This window comes from Acipenser ruthenus, chromosome 4 (assembly GCF_902713425.1).
Source record: "Acipenser ruthenus chromosome 4, fAciRut3.2 maternal haplotype, whole genome shotgun sequence".
NCBI classification, from domain to species: Eukaryota; Metazoa; Chordata; class Actinopteri; order Acipenseriformes; family Acipenseridae; genus Acipenser; species Acipenser ruthenus.
The window spans coordinates 44158636-44183745 of NC_081192.1; the positions used below are offsets into that span (position 1 = coordinate 44158636).

General features: G+C 38.5%; 1 protein-coding gene across 1 annotated transcript; it reads left to right on the forward strand.

Annotated features, from left to right (window-relative positions):
• Window positions 1-408: 408 nt before the first annotated feature.
• On the forward strand, window positions 409-25110 carry LOC117400562 (14-3-3 protein beta/alpha-1-like). Its single transcript, XM_034000706.3, has 6 exons — window positions 409-593; window positions 3522-3839; window positions 16043-16166; window positions 22935-23098; window positions 23200-23295; window positions 24167-25110. Exons 2-6 carry the CDS (start codon window positions 3546-3548, stop codon window positions 24224-24226), a joined length of 738 nt encoding a protein of 245 aa, XP_033856597.1. The 5' UTR covers window positions 409-593; window positions 3522-3545; the 3' UTR covers window positions 24227-25110.

Genomic DNA, 25110 nt, shown 5'->3' on the forward strand with positions numbered 1-25110 from the left:
AGTTAATTATTGTTGGGTTTTTTTTTGTTTGTTTTTTAAGAAAGAAAACGAATTACTGTATTTAAAATGGAAGTGATGCTCCCTTTTATAAATGTGGTTTATGACCATTTTGCTTCAATTTAACTCGCTATTTTTCAATCCCGAGCCACTCCCTTCCTTTACTTCTTTAGCTTCTGTTCGCCTGCTGGTGCAGCACAAATTCTTGAATAGCATTACCTGCCTCTTCAGAAGTAAACCGCCTGTGGTGGGGGAAGGGAGAGAGAGAGAGAGAGAGAGAGAGAGAGAGAGAGAGAGAGAGAGAGAGAGAGAGAGCGAGAGAGAGAGAGAGAGAGAGAGAGAGAGAGAGAGAAAGCGCGCGCTCGTATCTCAGTCGTTACCTGCAGAGGGGGGAGGGAGGACTCACAATCTCCGGTAGCCTCCACGCTGAGGCACACGTCAATCATCGGTTGCCGTGGCAGCCTTTGACGTCAGCGCTCCCCTGCTTTGTCCCTGCTCCGGGGCTGGTGATTGGAGGAAACCCCGTGGATCAGAGAGAGACAGACAGAGAATCAGCTGTAGACGGACAGAGATCGCTGTATATTTCACCCATTCAGGTAAGCGGCAGACAGGGGTTAAATAAAAAGAGAGAATTATTATAATCCTCCGTTTTAACGTTGGTTGTTGGTAATTAGATTGTGTTTTTTCTGTATACAATGTGTGTGAGTGGATTAAATACGGTAGGAGAAAACGGTGCCTTTCTGTAGGCTTCCATGCTCGTAGGCTTTGCCTGCCCCAGTCTTGAGAAAGGGTTCGTCTCTATCAACCGTGCCACAGACAGGATGGGCTGTGGCTGTGGCTGTTTATTAGTTAAAATGTGTTTTATTTTACCCTTGTTTGGTTATATTTGAGATTCTAAGATTTTACTCGCTGAGTTGTGTGCGTATCTTGCTACGCTTGAACAGATATGTTCGTGATATGAGAACAAAAAAATGACCTGATGCAATGCAATATAACAAGGTCGAGATCGACTGGAGCTTTTTTTTTTTTTTTTTTTTTTTAAACCGTAAATAAACAGTATTTGAAGGAGAAATGTATCGGATTTCGGCGTTTTATTTATTAGCATGTACGTTCTTTTTCTTTATTGTTTTATGTGAATTTAAAAATGTTAGTGTGGTTTCTATAGATAGGTTAGATAAAACAAGCAGTTGACGGATGTAGTTAATTCAGGATGGGTTGGGTCTGCCCAACCTCCATTACACTACAGCGCTGGTGTGATTGTGGCATTCGGCAGGTAAGGACATAAATGCCGTGATGAGGTGCACATTGTATTTGGTTTTATTCATTGAATTGAACATATGTAAAATAGTCAATTTGTTTTATATTTTTGTATAACTTTAACAAAAATAATTAATGTCATTAATCGCAATTTCTTAAACGTGGCGACATCTACTTTAAATTTTAAGGGGTGATACACCTGAGATAGAGATAGATTATATATAAAATACAGTTATACAGATTGCAGTAGTTACAGTAGTTCTGACAAAATCAGGTATGCAGCGGATAATGGACTGGGTGGGGTAGGTATGGTTCCGCATGTTTTCTCACATTCGACCTCCGCCCATTAGATCATTGAAGTAAGGAGCTTAGTTACAGAATGTATACTTGTGAATTATCCCTTAATTCCAATTTGCCTTTTTATCTAGTGTATGTATATTACCAATGCACAATGAAGCTCTCGGTATACGGGGAATTTATCGCTCAAACACAGTCGCAAATTGCAATCTCCGTTAAGTCATTAATTGTAAACAAAAAAAAAAAAGTGATGTTTGTCAATTTAACAAAATTGGACAGATGGGTACCCCTATCAAGCAGAATACTTAGAACGGGAGCTAGTATTGTTTGGACGCTTCGACAAAACTCGGATTTGTGTATTAGTACCGTACTAGTATTTCTTTTTGTTTAGAATACAATGTATATTTTGCCGATCCATATTATGTTAGTTGTATTTTTGTAGAAATAGAACACGGCTCTTCTCCTTTTAAGGTAAATCATTGTAATCACATCTGATATTTTATCATGTTTTATTTTCATGGCTGAGGCTATGTATGGATAGTGCTCTGTGTTTTGTGGAATGGGATCTGCTTGGGAGAAGGTTCGATTTAAAGATACAAATCCTGCATGACACGTATAGCCAGGCTAAAGTTAATCTCTAGGTGCACTAGATAATTTTTACACCCCTATTCAAATAAGAATGCGAGTTCCAATTGGATTTTCAGATGGTGCTAATAAGGCACCTACGCCTATATCTTTAGTTAACTTCAAGGTTTTTATTTCTTCAATTTTGTGCATTCTTCCCTTGGAAGTAGTGGGTTGGCATTCATTTAAAACCCATATTCTGTCAACAAATGTCAGAAAAGCCTAGCTATCTTGCATAATGCAAGAGTATTGATTTTTGAACAGTTGCTTTTGTAGGCCAATTTTGTTGACTTTCATTACATTGAGGGTAGTATGCTTCTATAGTTTTAATATGAACATGTTATGCAAAGTTCAGACTTTATCAGTCATTTGTCATAAAGAGCTTTGTGTCTAAATGGTTCAGATGTTGGTAAGTTATTTATTTGAATAATTTACGAAATTATACTGGGGTTTACATTTGTTTCCTAAACTGAATTCCATTCTACATATCTCATTTACATAATTTAAAGTCTACATTAAAATATTTTCTTTTTTAACTTCGTGCTGATGTGTCAAATTACCCATTTAGTTGGATTTAATTCTTTCATTTGTAAATCAACATTTTCATGTATGTACCTTAGTTGTCCAGCTGGTTCTTTTATTTAGTGTATTTTATGGGCTAAAAATGTCAAGTTATTTCCATTAATAGAAAGGTTTAGACATTAAAATAAGTGTTTTGAATTATACATTCAGTTTCAGTCTTTTCTTAATAACCTTTCTTTGCACAGGGCACGAGCGCCTTAAAATGTCTTCTCTCCCATTTTGATAAGCTTGTCTGCCCTTTTTGTCAGGCTAGCATGTTTATTCCCTAAAATCTGAAATTCATGAATCATTGGTTATCCACTGTCAATTGAAACTACACAGTATGTAATCTGTAGGTGGGTGTGTTTTTTGCTGTCCATATGGTAGAAAGAGGCATTCCTTAAAGATGCAATAAACAAACGTCTTTACAAACTATTGTGTGCAACTTTGGACCTGGCTTGTAATGACAAAAAACACAAATATGGCTAGGTTAGGGATACCATTTGCACTATCTGCTGATCCCTGCTTTCTTTTCCTTTGTATAGCCCAGTGTCCACATGTAATTTCCTGGTGTGGCTTTCAGGGGTAGATTTAAGGGGTCATTTGTGCTTTTATATTGATATTTCAGTATACAGTCAATAATGAGCACATTGCTCTTACCTCTTTGACATTCATTGTGACTGTGGCTAATGCTGAGTGTATAAGGTACAATGCTACTTATCCATGTCCCTAAACAATCCACTGCATAAATACCTTTTGGTTTTGTTTTGTTTTGTTCCTGTTAGTGTCTTGTGTAGAACTAAGAAGCCATGGATAAGAATGAGCTGGTGCAGAAGGCTAAGCTAGCCGAGCAGGGTGAGCGGTACGACGACATGGCAGCCTCCATGAAGCTGGTGACGGAGCAAGGCGTGGAGCTCTCCAATGAGGAGCGCAACCTGTTGTCTGTGGCCTACAAAAATGTGGTGGGAGCTCGCCGCTCCTCCTGGAGGGTCATCTCCAGCATTGAGCAGAAGACCGAGGGCGGCGACAAGAAGCAGCTGATGGCCAAAGAGTACAGGGAAAAGATTGAGGCAGAGCTCAGGGACATCTGCAAAGATGTGCTGGTAAGTTTCATTTAATTTGAAGAGGGGTGAATTGTCCATTTTAAACAGTCTGTACTTTTAAACCACCAATTAATAAGTTGAATCTTCACCTTATGCAAGGTGCCACACATTTGGCAGTGTTGCTTTACAGCAGTCATTGCACACATTTGTTTTTGGATGGGTGCAGGTTACCATAGAATTAATGGGAAATCTTAACCACCCCACTCCAATGACCTTTCCTTTACCTGTTATGCATAAGTTTTTTGTGGATTTCCTGATTTCTGTGAAATGTACTCATTGCTACGTAATATGTAGTTTCCCCATGAAAATTAATTTCTGAAGTGTAAATATACACTCACTTAAATAAATATAGCAAACGTTTGCCTTATTGATGCACTGCCTGTTACACTGCTTTTAGTAACCTGACCGTCGGTTTAGTTTGCTTCCGGTAAATGATTGAACACACTACATGGAGCTGCATGGTTTTCTTTAAAATGTCATCCACGTAAGACAACAGCTGCATCAAAGATGGGAAATGTTTGTTAAAGATCACTGTCTAGTACAAGAATGGGACATTCCATGTGTGTTTTTACATTTTTTATTTTGTTTGTCACTGGAGGTAGAATGTCTTTTAAAAGGTGGACATGAAGCCGGGTTCACTCCTGAGCAATCAGTTGCGCAACTTAGGTGTGGACTTGGCTTAAACGAAATATTCTGCAATTTAACATTCACTTTTTCAGATAAGCATTTAAATATTTAGGAATATTTGTTGTATAATAAGTAGATAAAATTATCAATTTTGAATGTGACAGTGGTATTTTTTTCTGCTTTTAATACATATGTTTAAGCCTGAAATATCTTGAAATACCTATTTTTAGAAGCCATATTTTACTGCGAAAAAAAACCCCAGCCCTAGTCTAGAGTTGGGCGATATGCCAGTGTTGTTGCCGGTATTTTTTAATTTAATTTATTTTTTGGTCAAACCTTATCTTTTCCATAACACAAACTGAAAGTATTATACCTTGTTTCCAATGGACAGCCGACTCGTCAACTCAAATTGGCCTGAGTTCTCCCAGAACTAGAGTTGATGAAAAAAAGGTGGCGTTTCCATATTTTTCCGAGTTATCGCTTGAGTTGCGCAGGAAATACTACTGATTTTTCCCCAGAAATACTTGAGTTAAAGGTTTAGACGTGAATTAGTTGCAGACGGTATTATAGTCAAATTGTCAATGATTTAAGATAAATCCATCTAGATATTTTTGCGCATTTGTTTCACGCAGTACACATACATACATTGCTCTATACCGCTACATAATCATCTATATAGATTATTGCATCTGACAAAGAAAAGTCTTAGTCTTGTTTTCAAATCTTTATTCAGTAAAAATGGCGTTCACATACCCAGATGTATAGTTATGTTCCCATCCCCTACAACATTCTTGATTTGACAATTAGTGATAATTTTTTCCCAGCCTGGGTTCAGACTTTAGAATTCAGGCCAGCCCGAGTAGTGAAGTCGGACTATTCGGGCTCCCGTCTGAATTGGGAGCTAACACGAGAAATTTTAAAAACATGGAAACGGAGGTGGGGGGAGCGGGGGCGTGCGCAACTCAAGCATGTGGTTCATGGACACATGGTATTAAGCTTTTTTTATATATATATATATATATATATATATATATATATATATTTATATATTTTAGCTCAAAGAGCCAGCTGAAAATTAATGGATTTTTTTTTTTTTCCAAATACATGTTTGCCGTGTGAAAATATTATTAGTTTGGCAAATACAAGGTTATTTTTGTGTGTGAAAAGCGTCAAAACATACCTGCATACAGCTACTCTGGATGGGAGAAAATAGACTGGTGTTGATAAATTTGCCAAGATGAAAGCAAGACGCTACCCCCTTTTATTTGAGTTAATTCGTGATTATCTGTGTAAATATGTTACTTAAAACTTAGTTACGGGCTCCTCTCAGTTGGCCGAGTCCTCACCGTGCACCAGCGACCCCTGTAATCTGGCCGGGCACCTGCGGGCTTGCCTGTAAGCTGCCCAGGGCTGCGTTGTCCTCCGACGCTGTAGCTCTGGGTGGCTGCATGGTGAGTCTGCAGTGTATAAAAAAAGCGGTCGGCTAACGGCACACGCTTCAGAGGACTGCGTGTGCTCGTCTTCGCCGCTCCCGAGTCAGAGCAGGGGTAGTAGCAGTGGGCTGAGCCTAAAAATAATTGAACATTTACTAAATTAGGGAGAAAACAATAATAATAAAATAATGGCGACCACTACAATTTCTTAAAAAAAAAAAAAAAAAAAAAAAAATACATATTTCTACTTTTCACACAGGAATGTGATGCTTATTTAGCAGTTTATGTTCATTGATTTATATTTGATACAAAATGCTATTCTTTCTGGAAAGCAGGTGAAATGTATCAAGTTTAACTTGAGGTTGTATCTATCATATCTGGTTTTGTGTATCAGATGGACGCTCTAAAATAAAGTTCAACTGTGTTCTTACCTCTGGCTCTTTGTAAAGCACATGCAATACATGACTTTCTTTTGGATGATCTGAAATAAGAGTAGTCTAATGTCCCTAGCTGCTATAAGCTACTCAGAGTTTTTTTTTAAATGCTTTCCAGTTTATACAAATTCTAAATTGTGAATGAAAAAAATATTAGCTGTTGACACTTTGAGCAGTCGATTATGTTGCAGGGTCACTGTCAGTCCACATCTATTGAACAGCTTTCAGTTTTATTTTATGATCATTATCTAACAGATACACAACTAGAAGATAAAAGAAAGTTTAGACTGAGTTACAATGTAATTTATGAAAAATGCTACGGTATTTATTGTACTTCTGTTTGTAGTTTAAAATAAACAGAAAGTTTAGGCTAATATTAAATGTTTGGTTGTTTTTGCATTGAGAATAGCAATTGCATTTAACCTTTTGTGGTCCAGGTCCGACATTACAATTTTCCCTTTCTGGTCCGATGTCGCACCCTGTCCGACATCATCAAAAATACGTGGTGTCGTCCTTTTTGGCCACTATCACAATTGGACTGCACCACTCGCTCCTGGAAGGCTCAATTACCCTAAGTTCGAGCATCGGCCATACCTCTTTGCTCACGCCATACCTCTTTGCTAAGGTCTGTCTCGCACTGTGACACCTTGGGGAGAGGTAATGGCATATTCAACAAGGTTAGTTCTACTGGACACGTCGGAAAAACATAATTGAACTCCTCAATGAACTTATGCAGCTCTCGTTGCTGATTTGGAAGTAACTGTTCCCCCATCTAAATGTCTTTTGTGCTAGAGGTCTCTAGACTGGGTCTTAAATCAATCTCTATTTCACCTGGGGCTGTTGGCATCTAAAACAGGTAGGGGGGAAGGAGGGATCAGTGGTTAAATATTTGTCCCGTTGCTGGTATGGCAACGGGACAGGGGCAGCAACTCTACCCCAGCTGGGGGCCAACCTTGGTCTCCATGGAGGGGAGGCAAGTTTGCCCATTGGGGTCGACGGTCTAGGTGGTCTCAGACCCGGTCTCTTTTGATGGTGGAGTGGAGAAAGGAGGTGGTACTCTGCTGGCTTGCCATGAACTCCTTGGGCCGTGACGCAGTGGTAGCCAGCCGCTCAAAAGCAACCAGGTAAGCCTCTGGGTCATCCTCCGCCATCATCTTTTGCGCCCTCGCCTTTGGGGCCATCATCACGGGTCCTGCTGGTGCCGTGGACGGTAGCACCAGCCCGACCCCCTCGATCAGCGCCATGTACCGCTCTCCGACCTCCCGTCTGCTGTCCAGCGCCTCCAGCAGCGCTGCAAGTTATGCATGATCCATCCCGCGTTCTGACACCATGTGGCAAAGTGGTTAAGTGTGCAGGTGCAAGTGATCAATAATCAGACAAACGATAATCCAGGTGCAATGAAGGTTTAATTGTATTATCCAATGCCTGTTGGCTAACAGCAGTAAACAATAACAATGTTAATGAAGCAATACAGTGGCATGTGTTGCTTATTTATAATCCGCGGGTTTGACCCGAAATAAGTCCCATTTCAGTTCACCCACACGTAACACAAACACCAGTCCACAGTGCATGCTCTAGTGCTCGTGGTGAATACAGTTCTTTAGTGACAATAAAAGTGCAGTGTTGTTGATCCAGGTTTAGTGCTGGCTTTTGGCGACAGCTCCGGATCGTGTTAGCTGTCCAGATAATTACAAACAGTATTATTAACGACAAACAAAAACGAACAAAACGCTCACGTTTCAAAGCACAGGTTCTCCTTCTGGTCATTTTAACGTAACCATTCACAAAGGAACAGATCACATCACTGCGTCCTCCGCCAATCCGTGGATGCCACGCCGTTTCCCGTCCGGGTCATTGAGTTTGTATATCGTAGCTTGCCCCCTTTTTTAGATGGCTGACTTCCACCTAACCCTGGGGATAAACTGTTCTGCCATTTAGTCCAGGGTATTCTATTCTCTTTATGCAGCTGCCTCACAGGTCGGGAGGGAGATCTAACACCAAGAATCATTCACATGGTCTTAGATGGGTGAAGAGATTGGTGGTATTGCCTCAAAAAAAAAAAACTCCCACACAGGACTGATTTTTATTTATTTTGAAAATCTTTTCAGCTGGTTTTGGGGTTTTCTGCAGCTGCCATCGCCATTGGCTTCAAACTTTCACCTTTACTCAGTAAGACTTACCTCACATATTACAACTTCCCACTACGCCGCACACACAGATCACGTCTTACACTTCACGCAGACAGGTCACTGCCACTTACTGCTTCAATGCAGAGTTACTGTTACTTACAAGTGTATCATATTGAGTAATGGATGATAATATGATTATCAGTTATTTTTCAAAGCAATTAAATTATTTATGCAAAAGCATTAGCGGTAATATCACTATAATGGATTATTGTTCCAACCCTATAATGTAGCAGTAGTTGGAGTATGTAACAGTAACATTTTCATACATTTTCTCTGTTTTCATACTAAGGGAGATTGTGAATGAGATAGTAACAGGAGATGTTCTTTTGTACAGATGTCACTTCCTCCTCCGACAGCATTCAGCTTTAGTGGGTGAAAGTGACATACACAATAGCAGAGTTAACGTCTGATGAACCATCTGCTCTGTGATAACTGTTCTCTCTCTCTCTCTCTCTCTCTCTCTCTCTCTCTCTCTCATATATATATATATATATATATAGAGAGAGAGAGAGAGAGATAGAGAGATATAGAGAGAGAGAGAGAGTGTGTGTGTAGTATTTAATGTGTTTCAAGTATGAATCATGTTTCTTCAAGTAATACAGTAGTGGAACTAATGTTAGTAAAACATTTTTTCCCACATAAAACTAAAACTCTGAAGTTCACATGTTTATATATAAAAAACTAAATGTATAGATTATGTAACGACACACTTTCTTGTACCAAACAAATAGACTATGCTTTTGAGGCTGACTTGTAAACACCAGGGAAGGTGATCAAGAATATCTTAATTAAATTGCTTTCCATGGGTTTAAAACTTGTGTTAGAATATTGCAGAATGGTACAGGACAGACCTCTAAAATTGGAAGGAAGAATTAGTTTTAAAGGAAAGGCTGTTACACATTTGTGAAATTTGAGCTCAATCTAGAAACTGTTGTCAAACATGTTGGTTCTTTTCATACAGTTGTCAAAATGTAGTTTAATTTAAAAGTGATGGCCTCTGCTTGTTTCACTAGCATATAATCTATTAAAACCACAGAGTATCTTAACGCTGCCTGCTGGGCGTTTTAACAGCCACAGTCACACAACAAGAATACATAAAATGTTACGCTTTTAAAAATAACTAGGCTGTCCACTCGGACAGAAATTGTAAGCGTTAATTCCTCACCATCTAGCAGTTCATAGTAAAAAGCATTAACAAAAAGTGCCCTCAGTAGATCAGATAAAGCACTGCAAGGACTGGGTATAAAGAGAACATGATCATTAGCACTGCAGAGCTACAGCTGGCAAGCCACAGGAAGTCTTGTGCTGCAGTCACCCAGAGCTGGCCACAGCATACGGTGTCCATGGTTTTATTTTTTTTTTGTTTGTTTTTTCTCCCCCTGTCCTTTCTTTCAGACTCCAAGATCAAATTCGAAGAGCATTCAAGAACAGTTCCAGTTATTGCAGTGCACTGTCACTGTACAGCAGGTCATTGGGTTATAATCCTTCAAATGATATTGGCTGAGCCAATATCATTTAAAGGGGATGGGGGGGTAAGTCAAGGGTAAGCAAGTTCAACTGGATATCATATAACATGTTGTCCGCTGGTCAAGCGAACATTTAATCAAAACATTTTTAAATGGTATTCTTTCAGAAAATTTCACAGAGAATTGGGTGTTATTACACAGCATTGGTTTTAACTCATGGAAAATACAGCCTTAGTGATACAACAGCACAAATAAGCGATGTCAGTGAAGGGCAAGTTAAACATTTTCAGGCAAACCTGGCTTAAGATTTACCTATGACTGGAGTTTAATAATGATAATGGTCAATTGAGTTGTTCGGTCTGCAGTGTTTGCGCAATTGTAGTTTGCTAATCGCTGTTACAAAACCTGTACAAACAACACGGCTTTGGGGGGTGGGGGATGGGGGGTGGGGTGGAAGTGGAACCTTGAAATAGAAACTGTCAGGCAATGGCGTGCTCTGCTTCATAATCATGAGCAGCTAGATGCACATATTAGATGTTTACATTTGAGAGATTTTATATAGTTTCACAGTTCTTAATGTACAGTTGCAAAGGATTTACAGTTTTGTTATGGTGCATTGGTGGACACTCGATTCAGAGGGAAAAAAGGTATGTTTTTCAGCATACACATTCTAACCCCATTTATAAAAGCACACGTTTTACTAGTTGAAAAGCAGAACTATAAGGTAGTGATAATGTATTACACAAAAATAAATGAAAACAGAAATCGATGGACTCGATTGTTTCGTTCACTTATGCTATCTCTCATGCTCGCAGGGAGCTGCTACTTGAACCATGCCATAGCTACTTGGTCTTTCTTTTTTGGTGTGTGAAGAATTTGAGCAAAATTAATAATTATCTACCTATTGTATGTTAGTTTTTAGCATTGGTGTTTTGGGGGGGGAATAACACCAAATTACAAATATGCAACGGTCATTGAAATGTCTATATAAATTGGCAATTTTATTTACAAAAGACATGAAAGGAGTTAATGTGTATTGCACCTTTGTATTTTATAGTATTGCAATTGAGCATAGAATCAGATCTCCTTATCACATATATATATATTTTTTTTTACTAAGCGGTAAATTAGAAAAGGACATTTTTTTTGTGAAATGCCTAAATGATCCAAACACAGTGGAATGCAAACTGTGCAAGTGGCTCTTCACATATGAAGGCACAACCAATTTCATCAGTACTTGACAACGAAGTTCACATTAATATTATTGTTGTTATTATTGACAGGGACGAATTGTCCTGCACACATTTTTTACCTGAACATTAGGTAAATCCTAGAACACTTCGCTGCTGCTTTAGACAGCTGTTCCTTCTTTCTTTTTAAACATCTTTTGGCATAAAACTCACAAATGGAAAAATTGGTGACACAGCCAGTGAACACATGTCATTGAATTCCTGGAAGCGCGATCATATTGGGCTTAATCAACAGCGTCCCTCCCTCTGTTTTGCTTTTGATTAACCAGTGATACAGTACGTCTTTCTCGTGGCATAGTGCTGGGAAGTGCACAGTAACAAGAATGGCAACAATAATACATTATGATGAGTCATTTTCTTGCAGGACAAAGATTAGACAATTAAATTGCGACTGAACGGGCCAGCTGACGCCGAGCTAGTTTATGAATTTGAAAGGCATTTCGGCAAGTGGCTTGGGCATTTCTGCAATATCCGTTGGTTATTTTGCGCCCTGTAATTAATTTATTTTTCCCACAATTTGGAATGTCCAGTTATGTTTTTTCTCCTCATCGCAGTGGGTCCCCACACAGCACAGATGTTTGGAGGGCATGTGAGCATCCTCTGATCTCGCAAGCCAGAATCTCTTATGCTGAGCAATCCAGAGCAGAGGTGGGCTACTGATCCCAGAGAACAGAAACCACCCCTGCTTAACCAGCCCTGCTTTTTATCCATTTGCTCAGTGTCTGGCCAGTAGGGTTTGCTGTTGTGCATTGAGGAGAAAGAGTCCCTGCCGGTTTTCCGTCCCCCACCCCGGGAACGTTGGAGCCAAAGTGACGCCCCCTTCGGAGTCCTCTGCAAAGTTAGTCCTCTTTGCACAGCCCGGATGCGATCCAGCGACATCAAAGCTGTGTGACTCATCCTGCGCTCCCAGCGACAGCGCTTTAATTGGAGGAGCCACTCGGGGACCCCCTGTCATTGAAATATTTAAGTAGGCAATGCAGTCTCTGCATCTCTGTCCACTAAATATACAGTAAATATTATGCATTTAAATGTATTGTCAGTTTTTATTACTGAAAGGATAGGATTTATTTTTAAAACTTATTTCACTTTGAGCATGTGCCTTGTAGGAAGTATGATCCAAGGGTTAATTGTAAAGAACTAGGACTTTTGTGTTTGAATCCCAGCTTAGCTACTGACTCACCAAATGACCTGAAGTGACCGGGTAACTTGACCTCTCTGTGCTTAAGTTTCTCCCTGTTTTAACGCTGACAAAAAATGGAGACGCCTCTCCTGGAATATGGATTGTTCCATCTTGCTGTCTTTCTTTTACATCTTTGCTTCCTATTGTAAATCATACACTGTAGTATAGATTGGTTTTATCTAAAAATGATAGGCCAGGGCTCATTTAGCATAACTGTTCATTTTCAAAGTTTTAACCATGGGAGTTGGGTTCATATTTGTATTTTTTGTAAAATGTATGTGTGTGTGTGTGTGCTTCATATACTGTTTTATATTTGTACAAATTAGACTTCAGTACAAATTCGACTGGTGAATAATGCCCTTGTAAAATACAGTGCTCTATATGATTAGGAATGCATCGTTGTACCTATATAATACATCCGGACTACCAAAAGCTTGCACAAAAAAACTTGAGACAGTTTGCTGGACAGTGTACTTTCGCTTCTAATCTCTAAGGTATTCAGTGTATAGAGGACAGTGCAGTGGAGGCTGAGAATAGAGTTCCCTCCAGGTCAAAACCAGACATGGCAATTGAATCCACTTTACTGCCCCTGTGACTAATACCAGATTACAGAGAGAGAACCCCTCTACTGCGTCAGTGTTCTATTGCACACTCCTCCCTTCCTTTAAAGGCAGACAAGTAGGTGAGATGCCAGTTGTGTGTTGCTGTTTTGTGCGCTTTACTGTAAATCAACTAGGAACATTTGCTCATTTCACTTTTGTACATGGAAAATGGTAACCCCCCCCACACGTGGTTTAAATCTCTCTGCTGATTTAATTGTGTGCTACTGCACACAGTTAATGAGTGACAAATTAAGAACCTAGTCAATGACCTACTTCTAATGCAAGGCCTTGTATTTTAATGTAGATAACAGGATTCTCCATCCCAATGATTTTACTTTCCTCAAGTGAACAAGATACCTTTTAATGCAACTCAGAAAGCTATAAAATAGTCTTAACTGTTGCTTGCTAGTCTTATTTTTTTTCCCCCCTTTTTAAATGTGATTCTAATCCATTTGAACAACAATTTTAGCCTTGTGAAAAAACGCTACAAATGACTACTCTGTGCAAAAACCCTAGAAGCAGTTTATGCTGCAATTCAAGTTCAGTTCAGGAATGTGAGGGCAGCTCTGCAGAAAGAAGACAATCTTGTCTGGTGAGCAGCATAAACACCCCATCATGGTGGACACTGCTTGTGTGTGAATAATCTTTGGGGTTTAATCTTGAATTAGAATGTATTAAGATTGTTTCACAAGCAGTTTAGTGTCTAATTGTGGCGGTTTAAATTGTACAGGACAAATGTGTGCTGGCAATGGGTTTTAAGCATCTTCTTTCTTTTTAGAATGTAGTTCTGAGGTTATTTATTATGGAATATATTAAGCAGGTTTAAAAAAAGTACCAATAACAAAACCAACTGTAAAGAGAATTGGGAAGGTTTTTGCATACCATAATTGCAAACAGGGGTGCAATGGTTATGATTCCCAAACTGAAACCGACATTTGCTTAAAATTCTAAACCGATCGATAGACAAAAGAAAACCAAACTGAATTTTTTTGTACAATGAAATTGTTGGCAGTTTTGGCACGAAACCAGCGGGATCTTCGAAAGCTCATAGCACAGTTTGCTGCATATAAACAGTTCACTTTTAATAACCCTTTGTGGTCCATTTATTCAGCGCCTGTCAGGCGCGTCAGGTCCAATTTATTTTCACAAGCTGTTTATTTTACGTGCACTGTTTTAAAACTAATTTTATTCACAGTAAAACTGCATATCAAAAGGATACTCTGTACTGCATCTCCAACCCTGCCCTACTCCTTGTTCGCTGTAGATCGCATATCTCTTCATAGTAGTACATACTGATAAATCATCTCCTGATCACTTGTTTTATCACCAAACTCTTCAATAATGCTATCCAGGTCATTATTTTATTACTATATATCTTAAAAAACTTGGCAAATGTCCGCGATTTTCTTTGAGCACTGGATGCAGAAGCAGCTATCTTGTTTGTTTATGTCAGTGTTGTGTCTGTGGTGAAGGGACTATGCGTATTGCTCAGCCTCCTGTGTGTTTTTTTTTTTTTTTTTTTTTTTTTTTTTTTTTTAAAGCTTCTATCGGCCACTGAAAGCTTTTCTCGGCTTTTTCCGGAGAAAAACTAGAGACCTGTTCTTGACGTCTTTTTTGATGTCGGACCGGAAAGGAAAAATTGTAATGTCGGACTTTGTCTGACATAGGACCGCAAAGGGTTAATAACTAGTAATGTAACATAAAAGTTATGGCAGGACTTACCTGATTGATTCTAATATCCCTCAGTAGGCATAACCACATCTTCATACTTGGTCTTGGTGTCTAGGGCTGTTTTCAGATATCCCATGAGCTTGAGTTGTATACAGACGTGATTTACCACTTGCAGCAAGAATGGGGGTGGGTACCAGGAAAATGTATAAGTTGAATGTCTAATACATTATTTTATTTTCTAAATTGTCTGTGTAATACAGGGTGATTATACAATTATTTTTATATGTGGTTTACCACATCAATGATATGGTGCGTTGTAAACGTACTTTCTAATCACCCTGTTCATTGGTATGAGTGATACAGCAACACTGTGTTGAGCTTGTCTCGGGCGCGTCGGGTCCAATTTATTTTCACAGGCGCAGTTTATTTTAGACGCGCTGTTTTAAGTGTTTTTTTTCACAGTAAAACAGGTTTAAAAGGCACTGCATATCAACAGGACACTCAGTACTGCATCTCCAGCCCCGTCCCACCTCTTGTTCACTATATTTTTCAAATACCTCTTAATAATAGTACTTATCGATAAGTCATCTCTTGATCACTCGTTTTTATCACCAAACTCCTCAATAATGCGATCCAAGTCGTTATTTTATTACTATAACATTTAAAAAAAAGCTCTGCAAATGTCTGATGTTCTTTGAGCGCTGGAAGAAGGTGTGGAAGAAGGTATCTTGTTTGTTTATGTCCTTATTATCTATGTGGTGTCGGGGATATCAGTATTCATGAGACGCTTTTTTTTTTTTTTTTTTTCCGGCTCCTATCGGTCTCACTCTGCCATTGAATGGCTTTTTCCGGAGAAAAAACGACTAGGCTAGAGACCTGTTTTTTGCGTCTTTGATGTCGGACAGGGTCTGACATTGGACCGCAAAGGGTTAAAGAACAGAACTTTGTGTGTAATAATGGTATGTCCTGTTCCCTTGGCTGCAGAAATGCAGTTTTATCAAAAATCCATTGGATGGCAAAAACAGCTGAAAAAAAACAAACAAAGCATAAATGACTTGCATCCCTAATTGCAATATCTTAAGTCCTTTTTATAGCAGTGCGGTGAGTACAAGGTAATTTCAGCTGTCGTGAATTGTCAAGTGAAAGTCCCATAGCCTTTTAGCAGCTGTTGTCTGCTGCTGTACTGATGTATACACACTGCGTTTTGAAATTTGACGTTGGGACATGATTATATTTCCCTTTCTCCCAAGATGGTTTTTGTTTTTTAATTGCATATTTAATAGGAGTGTCTCTTCTTAACTATCATCTTTATTTGGTGCAAATCTTGACAAAGGTTTCTTTTTCTGTGCAGGCTTTGTTGGACAAGTTTCTGATTGCAAACGCCTCTCAAGCAGAAAGCAAAGTCTTCTACTTGAAAATGAAAGGAGATTACTTTCGCTACTTAGCTGAGGTGGCTGCTGGGGAGGACAAAAAAGGTAAGCCAGACTTGCATAAGTTTTACTAGGAAGAATACAGAAAGATGCTATCTAAAGTAATTTGTTTGTAAAAAAAAAACAAAAAAAAAAAAACACACACACACAGATCAAAAGTTAGATTTATAGTATATGAATTCACATTTAGAAGAAAAAAAAATGCCCATCGCTGTGTGTATCTTAATTTGTCTCATTGGCCACACTGTCCAAATTCAATACTGGTTTTAGAAATTAGATTTATGCATAAAGATTGTAAATTAGGCCTAATGCCTGAAATATAAGATTAATCAGACTGGTTTCTAACAAGGATCCTAGTAAAAATAAACCAGTCCCGTTAATATTCTAATAACCTTTGTTCACACTGCGTGAGGAAAATGGCAGTTTTCAAATGGCAGTGCCCTTCCATTCAAAGAAGGCAATTAAAGTGACAATCTTGACTGTCCAGAATGTACCTACAAGCAACACTTGACCAGTAATGAAACAGAAGGCATCTCAACCTGGACTAAATGAGTCATGAAAGGGGAGTGTATCTTTTAATTTCCTGCTCTGTGCACAAGGGTGTGTTCTCAGAGCTGAAAATGCCAGAGAAAAGAATCATTGCAGCTGAGGTTTAGCAGGGTACGGAAACATGTTGAAGCTTATAGAGAGAAAGGAAGGGTGTGGCACAAGATGCAATAGATCCCCTCTTGGTGAATCAGAATGGTAATATAGGAACAAACTAATGACTATCTTAACCTGCAAAAGAACATCTGGGGTGTTTGCACACCCTAAGCGTTGGTTGTTTTAATTATTTTATTCCATGAGGTGTTCTATTGAAGGTTAACCTGATTTTTCACTAAACATATAATTTGTGTTGCTACAACCACCCAATAGTTAGAGCTCAGATTGAATAACTCAAGAGTATAATTATTTATATTATTATTATTATTATTATTATTATTATTATTTATTTATTAGCAGACGCCCTTATCCAGGGCGATTTACAATTGTTACAAGATATCACATTATTTTTTCATACAATTACCCATTTATACAGTTGGGTTTTTACTGGAGCAATTTAGGTAAAGTACCTTGCTCAAGGGTACAGCAGCAGTGTCCCATACCAGGGATTGAACCCACAACCCTCCGGTCAAGAGTCCAGAGCCCTAACCACTACGCCCTAACCACTACTATAATTGATATATAGTGTGCTAAATGTAAATTTACCCAAGCCAGACTGTAATTAGGTTGCTCAGAATCATTCTAGCTGGAATAGGGGGACTGGGGAAGTAAAGCAATAGATGAAAAGCTCCTTTTGTTGTGAGTGTAGCTTGGCACAATCAGGGCTTTGTGTTCACTTTCAGTTGGAAATGGACACAGTTCTTAGATTGCCTCAATATTGAACATTCAAAATGTGCTTATCTGGGGGGATTGATCATATTGGGTAAAAGCTTTGTATTTAGCAGTGGAAATATTGGTGCTGGGGTGAACAAATATACAAACGTTTTAACATGTATTTGAAGGCAAAAAAAAGTCTGTCCTCCAGAAATTACACAATTGTAGAACTGAGAAATACATATCACTATGTGCTTTGCCTTTCAACGAATAAGATCAGCATAGCCACTCTTGGTCCCCCATTTACTTCTGGCTGTCAATCTTCAGCATTTTAAATAGTTCAGATTAGGCTGCACATGCAGCTCTAGCTGTCAAAAAGTGATCCTACATATGAAGTTGCCAGTGCTGCTTCAGATTTGGGAAGTGAGTCAATCAGGGTCTGATTCTGTCTGCACCGTTTTCCACATTTTATTTAAAGTGTGTATTCAAGTTAAAAAGTAATACTTTATGATAATGTGTCTATAGCAACTTTGTTTCTTAAGACACAACAATGGCAGGGATTATAAAAAAAAAAAATGCATGGTCTACTTCATGTACTGTGTTTACATGAAAAACATTTTTTTGTAGTTCATTCATTATGGTAAAGTAAGGCCTTCACAACCAGTTATTACTATAGGGATGTTTAACTTTAATAGTGTTACATATAATGGCTATGATAACCTTTTCCATTTGAACAAATATTTGAATACTCGTCTAAATATTGAACAGATATCCAAACATGAAAATACCGTTTTTGTCCCAGCACTAGAACATGTCTTACATTTTCACAGTATTGGTTATGGGTATGTATAAATAGTAGGGCTGCAATGAAGGGTACATTTTGACCTTCGAACCTTCCTTCATTGGTACTCATTTGCATAATTTATTGGTGACGTCACCATAGCTACTTGTTTATTTGATTGAAAATCCTATTTTACAGGTAATCTATATAAATGGAATAAAACATTCACATGTAGTTTAAAAACATATAAAACATTATATAGAACAGTAAAAAAATACACATTGTTTATTTACACGTAATTGAGCCTGCTTGCGATATATACAGTAAGCTTGCATTGCACCAGCACCAACTGCAGCGGACAAAGCTTTATTTAACATTCACCGTTCCAAGCAGGTTATCAGTCACATTTTACTATTACTAAAAATATAATACTAATAATATGAACTTACACTTTTCAAGTGACCCCAGAGATTGGTTATGCCTCCATGACACGAGTTGCTTGCACAGTTTGCATTCAACTTTTTTTTTTTTTTTTTTGGTTGTCTGGGCATTTAACAAAAAAATCCCAAACAGCAGAGAGGTTTCGAGACATTTCTTTTCAGTACAGCTTACGCCTTGCGCTACAACGTTTTGCTGTTGAGATGGCAAATGAAGAAATTAAAGGTTGCTTCTGGATAACACGATCTGGAGCGGGGAGGGGTGGGCAGTGCTCAATTTTCGAAGTTAAAATTATTAGCGTTAGTGTATTTTGTATGTTTCAAACATATTATACCATACACTAGCCATTCAGTGCATATTTTACTGAAGCAATACAGCCACTAGAGGTACGAGCCCACTGCTTTGGATACTATACCCTGCTCCATACACGGCAGCAGCGCTAGTGTTGCTACGTATAACAATTTGGTAGCAGATTAATAACATTTGTTTACGTAATATGCATGATACAAATCAAAAAGATGGAATTTTGCATGCGAGTGACATTTAATGTGTGATTTTATAGTATTCACACATTGTCAAACAGTTTCTGTTAACTGGAAGAAAAAAAGTGTGTGAACCCATCTGACGAACCTTCGAAGGTTTAAAAAAAATCTTCGAATCCCTGGCTAGCAAACGAACCTTCGGACACAGCCCTAGTTATAGTTATCCCATTGTTAAAACATACTTCAGAAATCTCCTATTTTTTTTCCCCACTTAACATGCTTTAACAGACTGAAATGTAACCCCCATGTAGACTTCTGTTTGTTGCATATGGTTTTGCAGAAAAATTGATTTGTAGTAAGGGAAGTCCAGCCTTGATCCCAATATCGCCGGTTTGCAGCATTTGTAGGAATATGCCTTTTAAAAGAGTTGATCCAGCCGTGCATCAGCAGTTCTAAATTAACATCTAAATTGCACTTGCATTTTCCTTCCATTACTATGCTAATAGTAAAGCTCTTAATTAGTAACGATGCATTTGGAACATGTTCTTGGTTAATTTGGATGTGTGAAGATTAATAAAGCAACCGTCAACACCTTGAGTTATAAATGTACTTTTCAATTGGGCTAAAAACCCTGTGTTTTAAACAAAGGTCGAGGGAATCTGGCTGAAAAAAGAAGGAATGCATAAGTTGCAGTAAGGATGTTTTAATTCGGTATTGCATCTTGAATGTCCAGTGTTTATTTGTTGCTGTCCTCCGAAGCGTGTGTCGTCAGCCGACCACTTTTTTTTTTTTTTTTTTTTCCTTCTTCACACTGCGGTCTCACCATGCAGCCACCCAAGAGCTACAGCGTCGGAGGACAACGCAGCTTACAGGCAAGCCCGCAAGCGCCCAGCCAGACTACAGGGGTTGCTGGTGCGCTGTGAGCCGAGGACACCCTGGCCGACATAATCCTCCCTCCCCCGGGGCGGCGTTCGGCCAATTGAGCGCCTCTATAGAGAGTGCTGCTCGGTACTGCCCATGGACTTTACAATTTTTAACTTGTTGTATAATTCAATACTAAAATCTGTGAAGCACAATCTTCCTGAATTATTTAGAAGTATAAATACCCCGGTAAAGATAAATAAAAATCACAATACTCTCTTTGACGGTTTTTGTTTTACTTCCCTTTTAAAAAACGACCATTTCAGAAATCATCTGAAGCGTTTTGAAGCTGGTAAAAATTTATTCCGTACATTACTCGAAAATACACATTTATGTGTATAGTAATTGAAGAAGACATACCATATCCATTATTTTTATGCGAGTTTATTCATCATGTGACTTCACTCCCTGTCCCTGCTGAAACTCAACATGGTGGCTGCACCAACAACAAAAAGAAAATGATGTTTCAGTAAGACCGAGCTAAAAGAAATCTGATTATATATGAGGATGGTATTCAGTTTTGCTGTAATTCGTGTGATCATGTAAGAGTCAATCCCATTAAATATCATAATGCCAGTCATAAACACGTAGAAAATAAGACGGCGACAATGGCAAAGCTCTGCATTCTTCTATGCTGAGAAACTAAGATCTAAGGTACTGCGCTCAAGGCGGAGCTTTCCCGAAGTAAGCTAAATTAATTGCGTATTTCATTGTTTAGTTTATTTCTTTCCACGCTACCTGCCTTTTTAATGAAGCTATAATTAGCAATTTTTAAACCATGGCTGTTTCTTTAATTGAATTATATTCTGACGACAAAGAAATTTAGTTAAATGTATTTTTCTAGCTATACAATCCTTAACCCTTTGCGGTCCATTTATTAATCGCGCGTCAGGCACGCCAGGTCTAATTAATTTTCACACGCGCAGTTAATTTTATACGCGCTGTTTAAAAGTATTTTTTTTCACAGTCAAACGGGTTTAAATGGCCCTGCATATCAACAAAGCACACACTAGGCATCTCCAGCCCCGCCCCACCCTTTTGTTTGCTATAGCGTTCAGCTATGTAAGAAATAAATAATAATAATAATAATAGTCGTACATACCGATCGATCATCTCCAGATCACTCGTTTTATCACCAAACTCCTCAATAATGCGATCCAAGTCATTATTTTATTACTATAACATCTGAAAAAAGCTCTGCAAATGTCCATGATAGTCTCAGTGCGCTGACGCACTTAGCCAGCTTGTTTACTATGAACGCCCATTATCTGATACCTGATACCATGTATGACTATTCATGAAATACGCCTTTTTTTTTTTTTTTTTTTTTTTTTTTCCCCCCCCCGACTTGTCTCGGCTCCTGTCGCTACCACTCGGCAATTGAATGGTTTTCTCTGCTTTTTCCGGAGAAAAAACGACTAAACACCCGTTTATTGCGTTGCTATAATGATGTCGGACCCAGTCCGACAAAGGACCTGTGAGGAATAATTGCAATGTCGGACCCAGTCCGACAATGGACCGCAAAGGGTTAAAGGAAATTGATCACTTTACTGTGTAAAGGATGTAGTCACTACACTACACACCGTTGGTTTCATAAACATTCTGTCTGGAGACACGTCTCTTTTAAATCTTGCAAATAACACTGTAGAATTAGGAAAGAAACAATTGAGGATTAATGATGTGTTTTACATTAAAAGGGGTGCTATTTAAATTACAATCGGGTAATACATAGCAGTGAACCTGTTTTAGAGCAACTAGTCAGTCAGCACGCCTTTATCAGTGTTTCATATTTTATCCTGGTTATTATAATGCCAGTAAAACGCTAAACTTAATTTGTGGAGTACTGTACAGAGGATTACTCTTACATGACATTGCTGGACTGTTATTAAACTGCTTCATATTTATTGTATTGTAAATGCCAGCAATAAGCAAAACACCTTTATTTGTAGACTGAACTACTGTGTTAATGGAAGACTGTAAATATGATTCTCATTGTGCTGGACATTTGGTTTTCTGAACTGTTGTAATATAATTCTTAGGTTTTCCTGCTTATTTTAATGCCAGCAATGAGCCATGTGATGTCTAGAAACATTGACAGGTTTGCAGTGTCTTTAGGTACTTTGCTTACTATTGCAGCAACATTTATTAAATGTACTTATTTTAACTACCAACAAAATATTTGTTCAAATGCCATATTTAATTAATACATTGATTTAAAAAGTGGGAACAAATGGAATTGGCCATTTTTTGAAAAACAGAATTTGGCATTCCCAAGAATGGAACAATTAGTAGCCCTAAAGATGGTTACAATTGAAGGCAGTGCAGATGCCAGTGTTTTATGCAGTAGTATAAAGCAATTTTATGCAGGCCACCAGTTAAGCATGCAGTCTATATCTGTGATAACAACCGACAGGGCTGCATAGGAGGATGATTCAAAATCAGAGGCAGAGCCACAGTAAATGTGTTGTTTAAATGTAAAGTAAATTGTAAAATTGTTGAGATACTTGTGTTGGAATATTGTTTCAAAATTGTATAATGCAACAAAAATACATTAAAAGGGTTAATGCGTGGCTGAAGATTTCTCACTGATAATTTGCCCTTTCTCAGTCAAAACGGCAAGTTTCTCAGTATCTAAAAAGCTTAGAGGGAACATTGTTGGATAGTATATTTCAATGACGTTTTCTAAAACTATGAATTAATTTGCCCCAAAACTTTTGAGTTGTTGGAAAATATACTAATCGCTCATTCCCATTCATAAAGTTCCCACGTAAGGCGCTAGCCTCAGTCTAAATGTTTTCTAATGCGTCCTTTTTCTCTGTGTGATTCTTTTCACAGCCACAATAGAGAACTCACAACAGGCCTACCAAGAGGCTTTTGAAATCAGCAAGAAGGAGATGCAGCCTACACATCCGATCCGTCTGGGCTTGGCCCTCAACTTCTCTGTCTTCTACTATGAGATCCTCAACTCGCCTGAGCAAGCCTGTGCACTTGCAAAGAGTGTAAGTGCCCCATGTACCAAGAACCTTTCAGCTGCAGTACTGAACAAAGCATTCACAAATAGGAGTGCAATTTTGATATTGTTTCCTCTCTTTCTCCAAAGGCATTTGATGAAGCAATTGCAGAGCTTGATACATTGAATGAAGATTCGTACAAAGACAGCACATTAATAATGCAGCTACTGAGAGACAATTTGACAGTAAGTACCAACTACAGTTAATATTCAATGGGTATTATATTGCATCACAGGCATCGTAAGTCAAAATTAGTTTTTTCAGAGAGAATCGTTAGCTGTGTAGCCCAATGCCTGTGCTTAAATTCAGATCTGTCTGAACCATATACAAGCAACCACAGACCATCTACTGAAAACTAAGCCACGTTGACAAGTGGTTCCTAATTCTGGCCGTCAAGATCCATTCCAGTCCAGGTATTTTTTCCAGCCTAAAGGGGGTCAGTACCTTTTAGTACTTGATTTGATACACAGCCCTAGACTGGACATTGAGGGCCATAGTTGGAAACCACTGGTTTAGGACAAGCCAGTGTAGTGGTGATGCATGTCCTAAAAGTTTTGGCTCGGCTCTATTTTCTAAGTCTAGAAGATGGACCCCTCATTAAAGCCAGTTTTTTTTTTTCTAACTGCATGGTGTGCAGTTTCCATTCCAGTTTTATTGTGATGGTCCCTTCTCTTGCTCAGTTATTTGACTTGTTTTCCATTGCTCGAAAGGCTAATTTGATCAGCAGTGATCCCTTTTGCTTCCAGTAATTTTACCTCCCTCGGGTATTGTTTAAAGTAGGTTAATGCAGCAGACCCTTTCCACGTCACTTCTATAGCACCACCACCACCCCCTGGTGCACACATAGGTTTGATTTCTGGCTTTGCCTTCATATTTAAATCAATTGTACCAGGTTATGGCTGTCAATGCTATAATTGTTTGATTTATAATTTAACATTTGCGCCCATTCAATTAAGATGACATTTTTGCCTATCAAAATAATGTTAGACATGTCCAGTGTAGTATTGTTTGTTCCCTTGAACCAGCTTATAAAATGTGTATTTTTATTCCTTCTAGCTGTGGACATCAGACAACCAAGGAGATGGAGATGAAACTGAAGAAGGAAAAGAAAACTAAAACTTGTCTCCCTGCTCCTGTTTTGCCTAAATTCCCAGTTCTTCAGCATCAAGACTGTCGTCCATTTGTCCCACCAATTAGTTTGTTTAGTTCTTTCACAAGCATCTGTCACTACTTTCTTTTTTGGGAGGGTGGGGGCTGTCAAGCTTAGGGGTGTATGTTTCCCATGTAGTTTTTGTGTGGGGCAAGGGAGGGAGGGGGGTGGTTATGTTAAGAAAAAAGGTGACCTGTTCAGTCAAAGGGTGCGACATTTTTCTGTATACACATTTTAAGTGTTTGGCATAGTTCTTACACACTGTTGTGGTGTGCCACAAAGCCGACACAGAAAAACAAATGTCCCGTGTCCAGGTGTTTGCCTGGGATCCAGTGTATAAATTGGAAATAACGGGAGCAAGAACCAAAATGCCATTGAGCACGTTAACTTGGGGGCGGGCAGAAGAGGTTAACATTCCATTAACTATCATCTGCTCTAGTTAATTTTCATTTTGGGGGATCCACAAGTAATATTTTTATTTCTATGTAAAGAATTTACGAGGTATAGAAAACCTAAGAACAAAGCAAGCAACGAAATAATGCTTGATACTGTAACTTTAATATTGTATATCGAGCAGAGCACTAAGAATTTCCCATATGGTTATCTAGTTATTACCTTTTTTTTTGTTTGTTTTGGGTTTTTTTTTTTTTTTTTATACTTGCCTAAAATGCATGTGGCTGTGAAATTAGTTAATGGGGAAGTAAATGGAGATTATTGCTGTCTGTCTGGCTGGCTAGTTATGTTTCATGTCTTCTAGAGTTTTCATACAGAACACCCAAGCATAATCGTTATTTGGAGGGGGAAAAAATGTAGTTTCATGTAAGTGGAATAAATACATTTTAAGATTGAA

Bases quoted from the DNA above. Each gene is read 5' to 3' on its own strand.
- LOC117400562 (XM_034000706.3), top strand. From the start codon at position 3,546: ATGGATAAGAATGAGCTGGTGCAGAAGGCTAAGCTAGCCGAGCAGGGT. The intron at 16,167-22,934 runs GTAAGCCAGACT...TTCTTTTCACAG, and splicing joins TGCTGGGGAGGACAAAAAAG to CCACAATAGAGAACTCACAA. The intron at 23,296-24,166 runs GTAAGTACCAAC...TATTCCTTCTAG, and splicing joins TACTGAGAGACAATTTGACA to CTGTGGACATCAGACAACCA.